At 36.7% G+C, this 16,669-nt stretch overlaps 4 protein-coding genes across 4 annotated transcripts; all 4 read left to right on the top strand.

The window, feature by feature from the left end:
- Window positions 1-2,440: 2,440 nt before the first annotated feature.
- LOC121602241 (odorant receptor Or2-like) lies at window positions 2,441-7,287 on the top strand. The gene is made up of 6 exons (XM_041930995.1): window positions 2,441-2,820; window positions 2,886-3,140; window positions 3,202-3,301; window positions 3,361-3,621; window positions 6,684-6,955; window positions 7,029-7,287. The coding sequence occupies exons 1-6, from the start codon at window positions 2,441-2,443 to the stop codon at window positions 7,285-7,287; spliced, it is 1,527 nt and encodes a 508-aa protein (XP_041786929.1).
- Window positions 7,288-7,395: 108 nt separating this feature from the next.
- Window positions 7,396-7,970, top strand: LOC121602243 (putative odorant receptor 59c). Its single transcript, XM_041930997.1, has 3 exons — window positions 7,396-7,450; window positions 7,509-7,769; window positions 7,839-7,970. Exons 1-3 carry the CDS (start codon window positions 7,433-7,435, stop codon window positions 7,902-7,904), a joined length of 345 nt encoding a protein of 114 aa, XP_041786931.1. The 5' UTR covers window positions 7,396-7,432; the 3' UTR covers window positions 7,905-7,970.
- Window positions 7,971-9,644: 1,674 nt separating this feature from the next.
- Window positions 9,645-11,750, top strand: LOC121602242 (odorant receptor Or2-like). The gene is made up of 5 exons (XM_041930996.1): window positions 9,645-10,326; window positions 10,396-10,650; window positions 10,715-10,814; window positions 11,286-11,546; window positions 11,616-11,750. The coding sequence occupies exons 1-5, from the start codon at window positions 9,806-9,808 to the stop codon at window positions 11,679-11,681; spliced, it is 1,203 nt and encodes a 400-aa protein (XP_041786930.1). The 5' UTR covers window positions 9,645-9,805; the 3' UTR covers window positions 11,682-11,750.
- A 1,671-nt stretch (window positions 11,751-13,421) lies between these two features.
- LOC121602240 (putative odorant receptor 59c) lies at window positions 13,422-15,695 on the top strand. Its single transcript, XM_041930994.1, has 6 exons — window positions 13,422-13,604; window positions 13,680-14,102; window positions 14,172-14,426; window positions 14,491-14,590; window positions 15,062-15,322; window positions 15,386-15,695. The coding sequence occupies exons 2-6, from the start codon at window positions 13,783-13,785 to the stop codon at window positions 15,449-15,451; spliced, it is 1,002 nt and encodes a 333-aa protein (XP_041786928.1). The 5' UTR covers window positions 13,422-13,604; window positions 13,680-13,782; the 3' UTR covers window positions 15,452-15,695.
- Window positions 15,696-16,669: the final 974 nt, after the last annotated feature.

Below are 16,669 nucleotides of genomic sequence, written 5' to 3'. Positions count from 1 at the left end.
AAATATAATGCTAACGTGACACCATGGCATTACTGATGCTAGAATGCTTTAGTTTGCGGCTTACATACCAAGGTGTGGTATTATCATAGGGACGTTTGGAGGTAAAGAACAAAATTGTTTTGGAAAATGTAGTAAGGTACTGAGTAAGAATCGTCGCAAGTAGTTCTTCTATTTCATCAGATGTAAAACCCGTGATTATTGGAAAGAATATTTTTATGCATTATGAAAATACTGTAAACGATGAAGACTCCTGCTATACTTGGTACTGCACTTGGGTGAAAATCATACTCCAGGATGCTCGGTCCCTGGCTGCAGCCTCCCATGCATGCAGACACCCGATCTTCGACAGATCTCGCTTCATCTCGGTGATCCAGCGATCGAATGCGCTATGTTCCCCTGCCCCGAACTGGAGATCGCTGTCGAACACCTTCTTGGTGGGGCATTAGTCAAGCATAAGTAAACATAGGAAATAATAATCCGCTTTTTATCTTACACCGTTTGTAATTTATTTAGTCGTCAAGCTGCTCACAGTTAAAGGTTTATTAGCACATTATCTAGATTCTAGATTGTCTGAGAATGAATTTAAATCTCTTGTAAAAAGATTAAGGGATTCATGAATCTCAAGGGATTCATAAATCTCAAAAGATATCTCAAGAGATTCAAAAATCTTAAACAGCTTGAGCTTCTGCTTATTTTTCTTCTTGATGTAACGACCTACGTGATCATCCTAGCCTATACATGCTTTCGAGACTTAGTGCCACGCAGCCGAATAGCTATCCTTTCTTACCATAGCCAGACTTGATCCCACGGCGGACCTGTTGTTAAGTCGGGAGAGTTAAACACTATACCACTTTTTACTTACTTATCCGGTGCTTCAACCGCTTTGCGTTCTTGACCAGCCTCAGGAGTGTCCGTAACCGCTAACGGTCTCGCGTCTTCGTCTGTTAATCCGTTATCCCGGTCTTAAATGCCGACACCTCCTTGGACTATTATAACATCAATTTGGGACTAAAACGTCTCCTCTGTCCTTGTGGATGGCCTAAAAAGATTGTACCACGGGATCGCAAAAAATCAATATCTTAAAAATTGTATTCTCCTTTTTTAATTTTTAAGCACTACAATCTTCATTGTTTAAAGCCTGCTAGTATCACTAGTGGGCTTGTCTTGCAGAGACTCATTCATTACCATAGCAAGATAGTCAGCCCTACGTATGGCGGCACTGTCTATTCTGGGCCTGAACTCATGACAGGCATGTTGTTTAGTCTTATGAGTAGACTAGGCTCGAGTTGAGTTGAGACCGGCCCGTCCCTTTAATCAACCATATCAATATCATAGGCATATTAGTTACAGAAAGAACTTATTTGAATATCCTTACTGATCAGATCATCGAAATTGATTATGTTAATCTAGAGGATATTTTTTGCGTGTATTTTTTTATGGCTACTGTCAATTGATTGCATTGAAAGCAGGGTAGACCAAGTATTATCTATCATTTGGATACAAAAGCCAAGATAGAAAATACTAAGTAAGTATAAATATGCATATTTTATGCTTCGTAGTCCACTTATTACTAAAACACAGAGCGTAAATTACCATTACAGTAGGTAATTCAGTAGTCGTAATTTATATTTTCCTTATCAATGCTTGAAAACGATTCAATTTTTCACAATAAACCTCAACCATGTACCAATTCAATCCCTTTACACCACGACATACTTTGCTGACCCCTGGTTTCAGCTAATGGTATTTATTTGATTGGAAAAAATGTAATATTCATCAGCTGTTAGAATGACTGGTTAGTTATACGTCCAATTAGGCTATTCTTAAGGGAATGAAAAGAAAAAAGAAGGAAGGTTCTCAGGGTCTTGCATTGACGTATAGCTGGCGTAGTACTTGATATATTCCTGGTGATGCAGTTGTGATACTTTGTTACAGATTCGATTGAACACAGCAATAACATCTGGAGCAATTTTGCCTGAAGCCACGCAGTGAGTAGACAACAAAATCATCCAATTAAAACACGTGTCATAAGAATTTGGCCAATTATGGATTGTTGGAAGAAAGTAAAGGGAGCTTCATATCTAAAATTATGCCTTAAAAGAATGCAACTTGCATAGCTACAGGCGATGAGAATATATAGCTACATCGATCGATTATTTACAAGAAAGTATTGGTAGACGAATGATGTACCGATATTTTCGCTAATTGGCTGCGATATAAAAATGAAATACTCATTAGTCGCAGAAACACTCTTTTGTGGTCAGTACACAGTGAACCAGTTTGTAAATTTGGATTATCAATGGATAGTAACAGTCAGAAAGATAAATTTCCTCTAATTCAAATTTCCACAAAGCTGTTACAATTTATCCGATTGTGGAATGAATTACCTGGGCAAAGAATTTCGACATTCGGTACGCTATTGATTGCCGTGTTCCCAATAATGTGGCTTATCCCTAGCTGGTTGTTTATAGTAAGCTCGCAGGACAATATCAAGCGTTTGATGAAGGCGATCAACGAACAGATAGTGTTTTCTATAGTGTTTTTGAAATTTAGCTTCTATGCAATTCATTTTCGTTGTTGGGAGCAGTTATTTTACGATCTGCAACGTTCGTTCAGCGCCGTTGTGAACAATCCCAGTCTCGAGATTCAAACCATATTGGGACACGTAACGAAATCGACCCATAAGCTCACCAAATACTATTGCTCTATAGTAAGCTTCAACGGTGCTGCGTACGGCTTATTTCCAATGTTGTTCATAGTGGTTAAATATGCCGTGACGGGCTCGTACGACGTACCGCTCTCAACACCGATCGAAGGAAAGTGAGTATTAATTTGAAGATTGTCCTAAAACTTTAATTTAGAATTCAATTCTGCTTGTCTTGCAGCTATTTTATCCCCGGTTTTCGTACAAACTTTTGGGTTTGGTTGCCTTTTAATTTAGCCCAAAATGTGGTGCTGCAGTGTCATAGCCTTGCTGTAATTAGCATTGAATGCTTCACATGGAATCTTGTGTATGCCACATCCTGTATGTTTCGAATCTTGCAAATCCAAGCCACCGAGCTTTTAGATCGAAGTCGGGATAAAAAAGAATGGAACATCAAACTTAAAACATTCATAGCTCTGCATGATTCTGTGCTCAGGTATTAAATGAATTTTGTTTGAATGTTTTGATCAGCTGTAGTGCTGTGTTTTTTGTAACAGATCGGCTAGGACACTGGAAGAAATTTTGAGCGGTCAGATATTATTACTTTATGTTTCAACAATTTTGGCTATATGTCTTGGAATGGTAGTGTTGACCTTGGTAAGTTGCTGTGTTATGTTACTAGCAGAAGTTCATTTTAACCCCTGCATTTATGTTAGGCCATCGAAGATGTTTATCTGCTGTTAACAACGTTTGTCGCATTTGGCTACTGTATGTTTCAAATGTTTTCCTTCTCCTATCTCGGCACTGAACTCATAGAGCAAAGCAAAGCAGTAGCGGATGGAATTTTCAATAGCAAATGGTATGAGGAGGATGTAAAAGTACAAAAAGATCTTAGCTTCGTACTGATGCGAGCAAAGAAGCCGGTAAGATTGACTGCAGCAAAGTTGTTCGTTGTAACACGTGACTCCTTTACCCAGGTAAGGCGTGAACCCTATATGTTATTAACTAAAGTTTCTATCAGTTAACTGTTTTGAAATTTCGTAGGTAATGAAACAGGCGTACACTATATTTGCATTAATGTCCCAATTTCTGGACGACATTGCGAACTAACTTTTTTAATCCAAGCAGTGCGTGCCACATCACAATAGCACAACATCATTGTGAACGAGTGCATGTTTTGCTATGAATTTTAGTAGTTCAATTAAATACTCTAAATAATCATCATCGTTAGATATTGCGGAGCGCCTGATAGTATACACTACGATGTTTTATCACAGTTTCGACAGGTTATGGTTAGATACAGCTTGTCAATGTAAAAAATGCTTTCAATAAATCATATTACACGCTCGTTTAGCCATCATAATACTCAACATTAAGATACACTCTATTATTTTTTTTTCAAATTTAAATAAAATTACTGGTTTACTGATGAGCTTCAAACTCATGCCATTGACCATTCCCAACGATTCTTTTGATATAGAAATTATTTTATATTATATTTATATATTTAATTTAGCAAGGAGCTTTTTTAAATTTGACGCTACTGCAGAGGTTTTAAACAAGTGTATTTGAAGAAGCTCACTTGACAAAGTCCTGCTAATAATTTCTGATGAAGGAAATTGTACACATTACGATCTATTTCCAGGATAATAGATACTTCCAGCCAAGTAAAAAACTTTGCTAGTATAATTATAACAATGTTACAAACATGGATATTAGAATGAGTCGGTTTGAATCTCTATTTAATAAAAAAATCTAGACCTTCTATTGCCAAAAAAAAATATGTTGATAACTTTTCAATTTGTTTCATTCATCCCATGGTTTCTCAAGGTATTATGCACATTGCCTGAATTGGATTGAATTCATCCCACGTATTCAATGATTGTTTCTCAAGATCCCAAGATTTATTGATAACGTTCCATGATTATTAAAACAGATTATTTAAACGCTTTGAAAATTGTGGGACAAATCCAAACAATTTCAGAAAATAAAATTGTTTCCTTGGGAATCAACCCAAAAGCTTAGTGATAGTCTAATTCATTATTTGGAAGCAGATTGTTGAATACGTAGGGCAAAAATCAATTTAAAAAACTAAGAATAATAAAATTAATATTTATTTAAACTTTTAACAAAGTTAAACATCAAATAACGCTTAATGTTGTTTATGTTTTATTTATTTATGATAAATTTTCATTGTGATTTCACGATATGGTCCACCATGGAAAGGTCAGTTAAAGTAAAGAATATAAATCGTTAAAGTAATCTTAATGTTTTTTTTTTATAAATTTAAGATCGCTTCACAATTTAAGGATGTCACAAGTGATCTGTTGAATTTAACAATAAATAATTAAAAAAAGTAATGGACTGATGAAAGAATCGTTCAAAAGTATCTTCAAATACATTGAATCTACTTGAGCTATTGCATTTCATATGGTTACTAGAAAGTAACGAGTTGGGGTGGCAGGTTGCATTTTGGGTAAACATTCTACTTGCCATATTCACTACTTGTCAGAGTGGAGTCATCAGTTTGCATAAAGTCGCGTTTGTGAGAACACTTAAGCGGGTCTCTTGGTATTCTATAGAGTTAAATGGAAATGCAGGATTTCACACTTTTTCTCAAAACCGTGGGAGAATTTCCCAAATCGTTGTTAAACAATGGCAAAACTATGGTATGATGCTTGAAAACGTTGATAATACCTGTATTAATCGGATGCAATGGTGAATCTGTGGCACATTTCAGGAACACACTGTTACACGCCCAGGACATTTGGTTCAACAAATTATTTACACATATAACCTTTGTCGACATCAATGTATTGGAAACGCCTTATTATTATTATTTTTTATTATTAAGCAAGAGTATTTAAACAGCTGAAACCATTGTCTTTCATCATTTTAGTTTAATTAAATTATTTTAATTTAAAAATTGTTCATTCACTCTTTGTTTGAACTGTTAACATTCTGTTGACTGTTAAACATTAGCAAGAGTTAAGTTATAAATGACTTAGACTATACGTTTCGTTGTGCGGCAATTATTATGGAAACTGATAATTATCAATTTCCATAATAATTGCCGCACAACGAAACGTATAGTCTAAGTCATTTATAACTTAACTCTTGCTAATGTTTAACAGTCAACAGAAATCTTGCTCTGGTTATTAAGATTGAGGAATGATGAGTCAAACCAACAACTATCAAGATAATAAACATTCAACAAGGACTAATCATTTTTGTAGTTCGTTGTTAAATAAACAAACATGCACTACAGTTTAAAACATTTATTAACATGTGAAGCCTTACCTTATAATTATTCGATTTCGTTGTGTGTTGTAGTGATAAGCATGAACTCAAACATTGAGGAACGTACAATCAGCATTGGGAGAAAGTGTCGGAATGTGAAATGCAATATGTTTTTGAAATCTAACTATATACAAACAAAATATAAAAAAATGACGATGTAGGGTAAATTGATGGAAACCTAGAGAGCAGTACGTTCGAGATGAACTTGTTTAAGTAATGCATAAATACGCTATCCGTATCGGATAACACCTGGTAAGCAGGCTCGTAATGCAGCATAACGCATAGGGACACACAGCTATAAATGTTGAAAAAATGTAGGTCCATCGTTAGTTATGCTCTAGGAGACAGGGCGTTACCTGGTAAATGATAGATGATGTCTTAATAACTACAACAGCACTAATTATCAGCAATATAAAAGGGGAATCAGTGTCTTAAAAACACTCATTTGTGTTTAGTTTACAGTGACACAGTTTGTGTTTATTAACTCAAAATGAAGCCTAGCAGCAAGGAAGGTGTATTTCCCTTAATAAACCTCAGCATAAAGCTATTGAAAATAGTTCGTTTTTGGAACAAATCGCCGGGGCAAAGGATTTCAGTTATTGGTTTACTGGCAGTTATCTTGTATCTTTTGGTGTGGCTTATCCCAAACTGGCTGTTCATAGTGAGCTCGCAGGACAATATCACACGACTGATAAAAGCGATCAACGAGCAAATATTATACTTTATTGCCTTCTTCAAGTTGTACTTCTACGTAATACATTATCAACGCTGGGAGAAGCTGTTCTACGATCTGCAACTTGCGTTTAGCTCGGTTATGACCAACCCGAGCCCCGAAATTCAAGGAATATTGAGACACGTAACGAAATCGACCCATAACCTTACCAAATACTACAGTTACGTAGTAAATTTCAACTGTGCATGGTACGGTATATTCCGAATGTTGTTCATAGTGGTTAAATATGCCGTGACGGGCTCCTACGACATGCCGCTTTCAACACCGATTGAGGCGAAGTATGCAATGGCAAATAAAACTGAAATTTAGTGAAACACTGTAATATGAAATTGTGATACATTTGTTTTGCAGGTATTTTATCCCCGGCCTGCGTACAAACTTTTGGGTTTGGTTGCCGGTGAATTTAGGACTAAATGTACTGCTGGAGTGGCATAGCTTAGCTTTGGTTTTCGTTGAAAGCTTCATATGGAATCTTGTGTATGCCACATCCTGTATGTTTCGAATTCTGCAAATTCTGGCCAACGAGCTTTCAGATCGAAAACGGAATGAAGGAACATGGACAGTAGAGTTTGAAAAATTCTCCACTTTACATGATTCTGTCTTGAGGTAGACAATAAAATCAAATCGCAAAATCCTCCAGATGCTACGGTGAAGTGTTTTTTTTTTGTATCAGATCGGCTGGGACACTGGAGGAAATTCTTAGCGGACATATGCTTTTGCTTTATGTATCGACCATATTTGCCCTATGCCTGTCGATGGTTGTTTTGTCTTTGGTAAGTTGCAGTTATATGTTGTTCAGTAATCTTTTCTTATTGAACCTCTTTGTTTTAGCCCATCGATGACTTTATTTTGCTGCTAACAACATTTGTCGCATTCGGTTACTGTACGTTTCAAACCTTTTCCTTCTCTTATCTCGGCACTGAGCTCATTGAGCAAAGCGAAGCAGTAGCGGATGCAATTTTCCACAGCAAATGGTACACGCAGAAGCTGAACAGACAGAAAGACATGTGTTTCTTGATGATGCGAGCAAATAAGCCGGTGAAATTAACTGCCGCCAAGTTGTTCGTTGTAACACGTGACTCCTTCACCCAGGTAAATTTTGATTTCGTTTTATGGAAAGAATGTTTTTATAAACTAACTATTGTTTTCGTGTTTCTGTAGGTGATAAAACAGGCGTACACAATCTTTACATTGATGTCACAGTTTTTGGACAACCCTGTGAATTAAAATAAATTTATTGTAGAAAATTATACAATTGTGTAACCAATCAATTATAATTGACAGTGCTCTAATAAACGCAAGATTTGCGAAATATATCGGAAATATCTCAAATGCACTTTTGGTGCGGTTAGCAGCCTCGTGAGTTAAAATATGTTTTGCACTTCATGTCCCATATTCTTCTGTTTGGCGTAACGATCAACGCGGTCATGCTGGCCTATAAAGGCTTTCGCGATTTATTTGATACGACGCAGCCAGTCCTTGCTACAGGGCGAGGGTCTTTATCAGACTTGAATCCATGACGGGCATGTGGTTAAGTCGTATTTTATATATTTTATTCCAGTAAAAATAAAATCTTTGGGAAAATTCACACATTGACTATTTTTGCCCAACAAGAATTTTACCATTTTCTCATGGAAATGTAAAATAAATCAATAACAAGAATCTTGTTTCAAGCACTATTCATGTTCCAAATACGCAAATGCCAGTGTTTTGTACAGTTTGGTACAGTAGCAGGTTCAAGCAAACTTAGCGGCCGCGGGGGGCTTCGTCAATTTGTTTATGGTCCTATGAAGCACAGTCTTACTCCACTATGATTTGGGCTAATGGTGATGATCGCGATAAGATCTTGACTATCATGTGTGGTTCGTTTTATTATATTTTACATCTGTACCCATAATACAATTAACAATAAACAATACAGGGTTTCGTGCATTTTTAATCTATTAATATGTTTACTTGTCCCTGGGTAATATTTTTGCTCTTTGAACATGAAAACAAATGATATTTACCTGATATTTACCTTGTTTAATACCTTTTTGGCGCTTTGTATAAAAGCAATCAGTATTAATAAAATCTAAATCAGGATTTAATGAATTATAGGAAAGGAATTTATAGCGTGTTGGAATTCATAAATGGATAATGTTTAGTTCATAGATCATTACATTATTTGTATTATAACCTTAATCCAAATTTATTTTTTATTTTTTAAGGCAAGCTCACCGATAATATAAAGCTGTACAATTTTGATACATCCACTCAGTATTTTCAAATCAAAACGAGATTTAAAATAATCACCCATTAGTTAAAGGTAACATCAAAATTACCTTCAACACTGATATTTGCGTAGCAATGCGGCCCGCGATTTAAGGTTTGAAGACCACTGACTTAGAAAATTACAACTTGTATCATTTATAAGAAGGAGTGTATATGTGTGAATGCGATGGTTAGATAAATAAGGGTCTACGATATATGCAAGAATAGAACATGGATACTAGATATTTAATTCATAATTTATGTTTTACGATACTTAGTTTTAGCCGATATGAACACGTAAAATCAACCTTTACTGGTAACAGTTATTTATACAACTGAGAATGAGAATTAGGCAGTTATGCAAGCTTATCATTATGGCTATTCATGGATTTGTTTCACTGGTTTCGTACCACAGCAGTTGTGTCACAACTAGTACCATAGCAGTTGTGGTCATTTTTTAAATATTAAATTTAATAAAACAAATAATAACTGTCGCTATTTTAGCTTGTTTACAACTAGCGCTAGCGCTTGAACATTGACAAAAACTTCCAATTATTCAGCTATCCAATCAAAACACTTGGCACAATAATATGGCCAATTAGGCATGTATGGAAAATGCCAATGTGGTAGATTTGTTGTTTACCAACCTTGAGTACATTTACCAACCTTGAGAATAGGTATGACCTTCATATTCTACAATAGGCAATATAGAGTGATACATATTTTATCATTCTCTTACCTTTTCTCCTACAGATGTTTTAATTGGCAGCAATATAAAAGGAGACTCATCGTCGATCGTCGGCACTCATTCGTGAATAGTAAAACAATTTAATCGCTCAGTGCCACAAAAAACAGCTTTAACAATTGAAACAAAAATGGACATTACGACTAAGCAAGGTGAATTTCCCCTGGTAAAACTCTCTACAAAGTTGTTAAGAAACATTCGTTTTTGGAACGATTCTCCGGGACAAAGGATTCCTTCCTTCGGATTGCTGGTTACTGCCACATATCCAATAATATGGCTTATCCCTAGCTGGTTGTTTCTTGTCAGCTCGCAGGATAATGTCACACATTTCATGAAGGCAGCTAACGAACAGATAGTGTTCTCCCTTATCTTCTGCAAATTGTGCTTCTACGCAATTCATTTTCGTCGTTGGGAGAAGCTGTTTTACAATCTGCAACGTTCGTTCAGCAGCGTTCTGAACAATCCAAGTCTCGAGATTCAAACCATTTTGGGACACGTAACGAAATCGACCCATAAGCTCACTAAATACTACTGTTCTACAGTAAGCTTCAACTGTGCTGCGTACGGCTTATTTCCAATGTTGTTCGTAGTGGTTAAATATGCCGTGACGGGTTCGTACGACGTACCGCTTTCAACACCGATCGAGGCAAAGTATGCAATGGCAAATAAAAGTGAATTTGAAACACTGTAATCTGAAATTGTGATACATTTGTTTTGCAGCTATTTTATCCCCGGCCTGCGTACAAACTTTTGGGTTTGGTTGCCAGTGAATTTAACACTAAGCGCGATGCTGGAGTTGCATGGCTTTGCTTTGTTTTTCGTTGAAACCTTCACATGGAATCTTGTGTATGCCACATCCTGTATGTTTCGAATTCTGCAAATCCTGGCCAACGAGCTTTCGCATCAAAGTCGAAATGAAAAGGAATGGAACATCAAACTTAAAACATTCATAGCTCTGCATGATTCTGTGCTAAGGTAAGAAACAAATACATTTCGAATAACATGTACAGTCGCTATGATAGTGTGTATTCTACTACAGATCGGCTGAAATATTGGAGGAAATATTGAGTTTACAGATGTTATTGCTTTACATATCCACCATTTTGGCTCTGTGTCTGGGTATGGTCGTGCTGTCTTTGGTAAGTTGTTGGTTTTTAAACCAAGATTTGATCGATCTCATGATCAAATTCTTAGAGTCGCTTGTTGAAGATTAATATGTTTAAAACGGCACGCATGTTGTGCAGCAATACAGTTTAAAATTGGTTTTTTTTTATTAGATATTATACTTTTTCTTTTTGGCTCAACAACCGTTGTCGGTCAAGGCCTGCCTGTACCCGCTTGTGGGGTTGGCTTTCAGTGGCTTATGGATTACCCCCCATAGCGGGATAGTCAGTCGTATGTATGGCAACACGGTTCCATTTGGGCCTTGAACCCATGGCGGGCATATTGTTAAGTCGTACGAGTTGACGACTGTACCACGAGACTGGCTAGATATTATGCTAATCAAAATTAAAATGGTTAAGAATTCTTGCTTGTCTAATGGAAGTTTTGAATGTTACCTTATTTAAATTACAACACTGATTTTTTATCACGGAACGCTTTCGTTATAGGCTGTCAATGAGGTGTATGTGCTGTTGACTACCATGGCCGTATTCGGTTACTGTACGTTTCAAACCTTTTCCTTCTCTTATCTCGGCACTGAGCTCATTGAGCAAAGCGAAGCAGTAGCGGATGCAATTTTCCACAGCAAATGGTACACGCAGAAGCTGAACAGACAGAAAGACATGTGTTTCTTGATGATGCGAGCAAATAAGCCGGTGAAATTAACTGCCGCCAAGTTGTTCGTTGTAACACGTGACTCCTTCACCCAGGTAAATTTTGATTTCGTTTTATGGAAAGAATGTTTTTATAAACTAACTATTGTTTTCGTGTTTCTGTAGGTGATAAAACAGGCGTACACAATCTTTACATTGATGTCACAGTTTTTGGACAACCCTGTGAATTAAAATAAATTTATTGTAGAAAATTATACAATTGTGTAACCAATCAATTATAATTGACAGTGCTCTAATAAACGCAAGATTTGCGAAATATATCGGAAATATCTCAAATGCACTTTTGGTGCGGTTAGCAGCCTCGTGAGTTAAAATATGTTTTGCACTTCATGTCCCATATTCTTCTGTTTGGCGTAACGATCAACGCGGTCATGCTGGCCTATAAAGGCTTTCGCGATTTATTTGATACGACGCAGCCAGTCCTTGCTACAGGGCGAGGGTCTTTATCAGACTTGAATCCATGACGGGCATGTGGTTAAGTCGTATTTTATATATTTTATTCCAGTAAAAATAAAATCTTTGGGAAAATTCACACATTGACTATTTTTGCCCAACAAGAATTTTACCATTTTCTCATGGAAATGTAAAATAAATCAATAACAAGAATCTTGTTTCAAGCACTATTCATGTTCCAAATACGCAAATGCCAGTGTTTTGTACAGTTTGGTACAGTAGCAGGTTCAAGCAAACTTAGCGGCCGCGGGGGGCTTCGTCAATTTGTTTATGGTCCTATGAAGCACAGTCTTACTCCACTATGATTTGGGCTAATGGTGATGATCGCGATAAGATCTTGACTATCATGTGTGGTTCGTTTTATTATATTTTACATCTGTACCCATAATACAATTAACAATAAACAATACAGGGTTTCGTGCATTTTTAATCTATTAATATGTTTACTTGTCCCTGGGTAATATTTTTGCTCTTTGAACATGAAAACAAATGATATTTACCTGATATTTACCTTGTTTAATACCTTTTTGGCGCTTTGTATAAAAGCAATCAGTATTAATAAAATCTAAATCAGGATTTAATGAATTATAGGAAAGGAATTTATAGCGTGTTGGAATTCATAAATGGATAATGTTTAGTTCATAGATCATTACATTATTTGTATTATAACCTTAATCCAAATTTATTTTTTATTTTTTAAGGCAAGCTCACCGATAATATAAAGCTGTACAATTTTGATACATCCACTCAGTATTTTCAAATCAAAACGAGATTTAAAATAATCACCCATTAGTTAAAGGTAACATCAAAATTACCTTCAACACTGATATTTGCGTAGCAATGCGGCCCGCGATTTAAGGTTTGAAGACCACTGACTTAGAAAATTACAACTTGTATCATTTATAAGAAGGAGTGTATATGTGTGAATGCGATGGTTAGATAAATAAGGGTCTACGATATATGCAAGAATAGAACATGGATACTAGATATTTAATTCATAATTTATGTTTTACGATACTTAGTTTTAGCCGATATGAACACGTAAAATCAACCTTTACTGGTAACAGTTATTTATACAACTGAGAATGAGAATTAGGCAGTTATGCAAGCTTATCATTATGGCTATTCATGGATTTGTTTCACTGGTTTCGTACCACAGCAGTTGTGTCACAACTAGTACCATAGCAGTTGTGGTCATTTTTTAAATATTAAATTTAATAAAACAAATAATAACTGTCGCTATTTTAGCTTGTTTACAACTAGCGCTAGCGCTTGAACATTGACAAAAACTTCCAATTATTCAGCTATCCAATCAAAACACTTGGCACAATAATATGGCCAATTAGGCATGTATGGAAAATGCCAATGTGGTAGATTTGTTGTTTACCAACCTTGAGTACATTTACCAACCTTGAGAATAGGTATGACCTTCATATTCTACAATAGGCAATATAGAGTGATACATATTTTATCATTCTCTTACCTTTTCTCCTACAGATGTTTTAATTGGCAGCAATATAAAAGGAGACTCATCGTCGATCGTCGGCACTCATTCGTGAATAGTAAAACAATTTAATCGCTCAGTGCCACAAAAAACAGCTTTAACAATTGAAACAAAAATGGACATTACGACTAAGCAAGGTGAATTTCCCCTGGTAAAACTCTCTACAAAGTTGTTAAGAAACATTCGTTTTTGGAACGATTCTCCGGACAAAGGATTCCTTCCTTCGGATTGCTGGTTACTGCCACATATCCAATAATATGGCTTATCCCTAGCTGGTTGTTTCTTGTCAGCTCGCAGGATAATGTCACACATTTCATGAAGGCAGCTAACGAACAGATAGTGTTCTCCCTTATCTTCTGCAAATTGTGCTTCTACGCAATTCATTTTCGTCGTTGGGAGAAGCTGTTTTACAATCTGCAACGTTCGTTCAGCAGCGTTCTGAACAATCCAAGTCTCGAGATTCAAACCATTTTGGGACACGTAACGAAATCGACCCATAAGCTCACTAAATACTACTGTTCTACAGTAAGCTTCAACTGTGCTGCGTACGGCTTATTTCCAATGTTGTTCGTAGTGGTTAAATATGCCGTGACGGGTTCGTACGACGTACCGCTTTCAACACCGATCGAGGCAAAGTATGCAATGGCAAATAAAAGTGAATTTGAAACACTGTAATCTGAAATTGTGATACATTTGTTTTGCAGCTATTTTATCCCCGGCCTGCGTACAAACTTTTGGGTTTGGTTGCCAGTGAATTTAACACTAAGCGCGATGCTGGAGTTGCATGGCTTTGCTTTGTTTTTCGTTGAAACCTTCACATGGAATCTTGTGTATGCCACATCCTGTATGTTTCGAATTCTGCAAATCCTGGCCAACGAGCTTTCGCATCAAAGTCGAAATGAAAAGGAATGGAACATCAAACTTAAAACATTCATAGCTCTGCATGATTCTGTGCTAAGGTAAGAAACAAATACATTTCGAATAACATGTACAGTCGCTATGATAGTGTGTATTCTACTACAGATCGGCTGAAATATTGGAGGAAATATTGAGTTTACAGATGTTATTGCTTTACATATCCACCATTTTGGCTCTGTGTCTGGGTATGGTCGTGCTGTCTTTGGTAAGTTGTTGGTTTTTAAACCAAGATTTGATCGATCTCATGATCAAATTCTTAGAGTCGCTTGTTGAAGATTAATATGTTTAAAACGGCACGCATGTTGTGCAGCAATACAGTTTAAAATTGGTTTTTTTTTATTAGATATTATACTTTTTCTTTTTGGCTCAACAACCGTTGTCGGTCAAGGCCTGCCTGTACCCGCTTGTGGGGTTGGCTTTCAGTGGCTTATGGATTACCCCCCATAGCGGGATAGTCAGTCGTATGTATGGCAACACGGTTCCATTTGGGCCTTGAACCCATGGCGGGCATATTGTTAAGTCGTACGAGTTGACGACTGTACCACGAGACTGGCTAGATATTATGCTAATCAAAATTAAAATGGTTAAGAATTCTTGCTTGTCTAATGGAAGTTTTGAATGTTACCTTATTTAAATTACAACACTGATTTTTTATCACGGAACGCTTTCGTTATAGGCTGTCAATGAGGTGTATGTGCTGTTGACTACCATGGCCGTATTCGGTTACTGTACGTTTCAAACCTTTTCCTTCTCTTATCTCGGCACTGAGCTCATTGAGCAAAGCGAAGCAGTAGCGGATGCAATTTTCCACAGCAAATGGTACACGCAGAAGCTGAACAGACAGAAAGACATGTGTTTCTTGATGATGCGAGCAAATAAGCCGGTGAAATTAACTGCCGCCAAGTTGTTCGTTGTAACACGTGACTCCTTCACTCAGGTGAATTGTGAATTCTTTGCACTGATTGTTTTTTTTTAACTAACTTTTTTTGTGTGTCTGTAGGTGATTAAACAGGCGTACACAATCTTTGCACTTATGTCACAGTTTTTGGACGACACGATGGGTTAGAAACGCTAGTTGGCACATGCTAACTCACGACAGCGTAAAGGTTAGAATTTTCACTCATAAAATAATATTTTTAATAGTACATTTTAGAACACATGTTTATATTTCTTTTATTTAATATGCTATTAAGCCATTACTTCGTTTCTTTTTAATGTATCACTGTGTGGAATTTTCTGACTTGCTATTAATTGGAGCAAATCATGTACAACATTTGAATGAATTTTGATGCAATGCATCATTTAAGTAACTTTTGAACTAAAAACAAAGGATTATTTAGGGGTTTATCTTCACCATCACTAACGAAAATTCCCATGCAGCATCAATGCGGACTTGATGCGGTTGTTTTTGGACATCATATAAGCCTGTTCTAGTATTTACAACATCCTAACACTATTAAATAACAATCCGAGTATCGAAAGAAAGCCCAGTTCCGAATGGCCCACGACTCTGAGCGGCAAGAAGCTACACATGATGCTGAAAACGAATAGCGAGGAAAAAGTCGCTACATTGCTGCGTTTCGACCAAAGAGTGAAAAAGTACTTGGGGAACATGAACATATATGTCAGGAAACGGAAGCGGCGTTCACTGGTTTCGGAGCTGCCGGCAATGGCACCATAACGCGAAGCGATCATTGGAGGAGATGGAGCGGCTATTATTATCGTACAAAAATGTTACTATTTATGCAACAATTATTATACTACACCCACGAGCACAATTGTAATCGCTTGAGGATACCTTCACTGAGTTATATGCAATTTTCTCTGTTCAAATAAATAACGGACAACAACCGTTGACGCTCATTTTTGAACTATTGAAATATTTCACGTGTTCTATAAAATATGCTAGCCACCGCTAGATGACGCTAGTGTAAAAAATACCCCCCAACCGTCCAACCGACAACCCAACCGACAATTTCAAACTTCCTCACCTCCTTCATTCCCACGCTTCTCTCCCAGCAGTTATTGGCGAATGCTTGACCTTGCCTTGTGTGCTTGACTTGGCTATTGTTTTTTTCCTTCTCGTTTTTTTGGCTGCTTGATGCATTGCGCGTTGGCTAGAGCCGTCGTTCGAATCTGGATTTGATCAGCATGCAAGTTGTCGTGTGGATGTATAAATAGATTTACCGTTGGAACTATTTACCGGATCGATTGATTGCATGCTTCGTACTGGTTTTATTGTTTGTTTTGTTGGTTTTGTTTGTTAGTAAGGTTAGTTGCACTT

Source organism: Anopheles merus, unplaced genomic scaffold, assembly GCF_017562075.2.
Source record: "Anopheles merus strain MAF unplaced genomic scaffold, AmerM5.1 LNR4000371, whole genome shotgun sequence".
Classification (NCBI taxonomy): Eukaryota; Metazoa; Arthropoda; class Insecta; order Diptera; family Culicidae; genus Anopheles; species Anopheles merus.
This window is presented reverse-complemented; position numbering and strand designations above follow the sequence as displayed.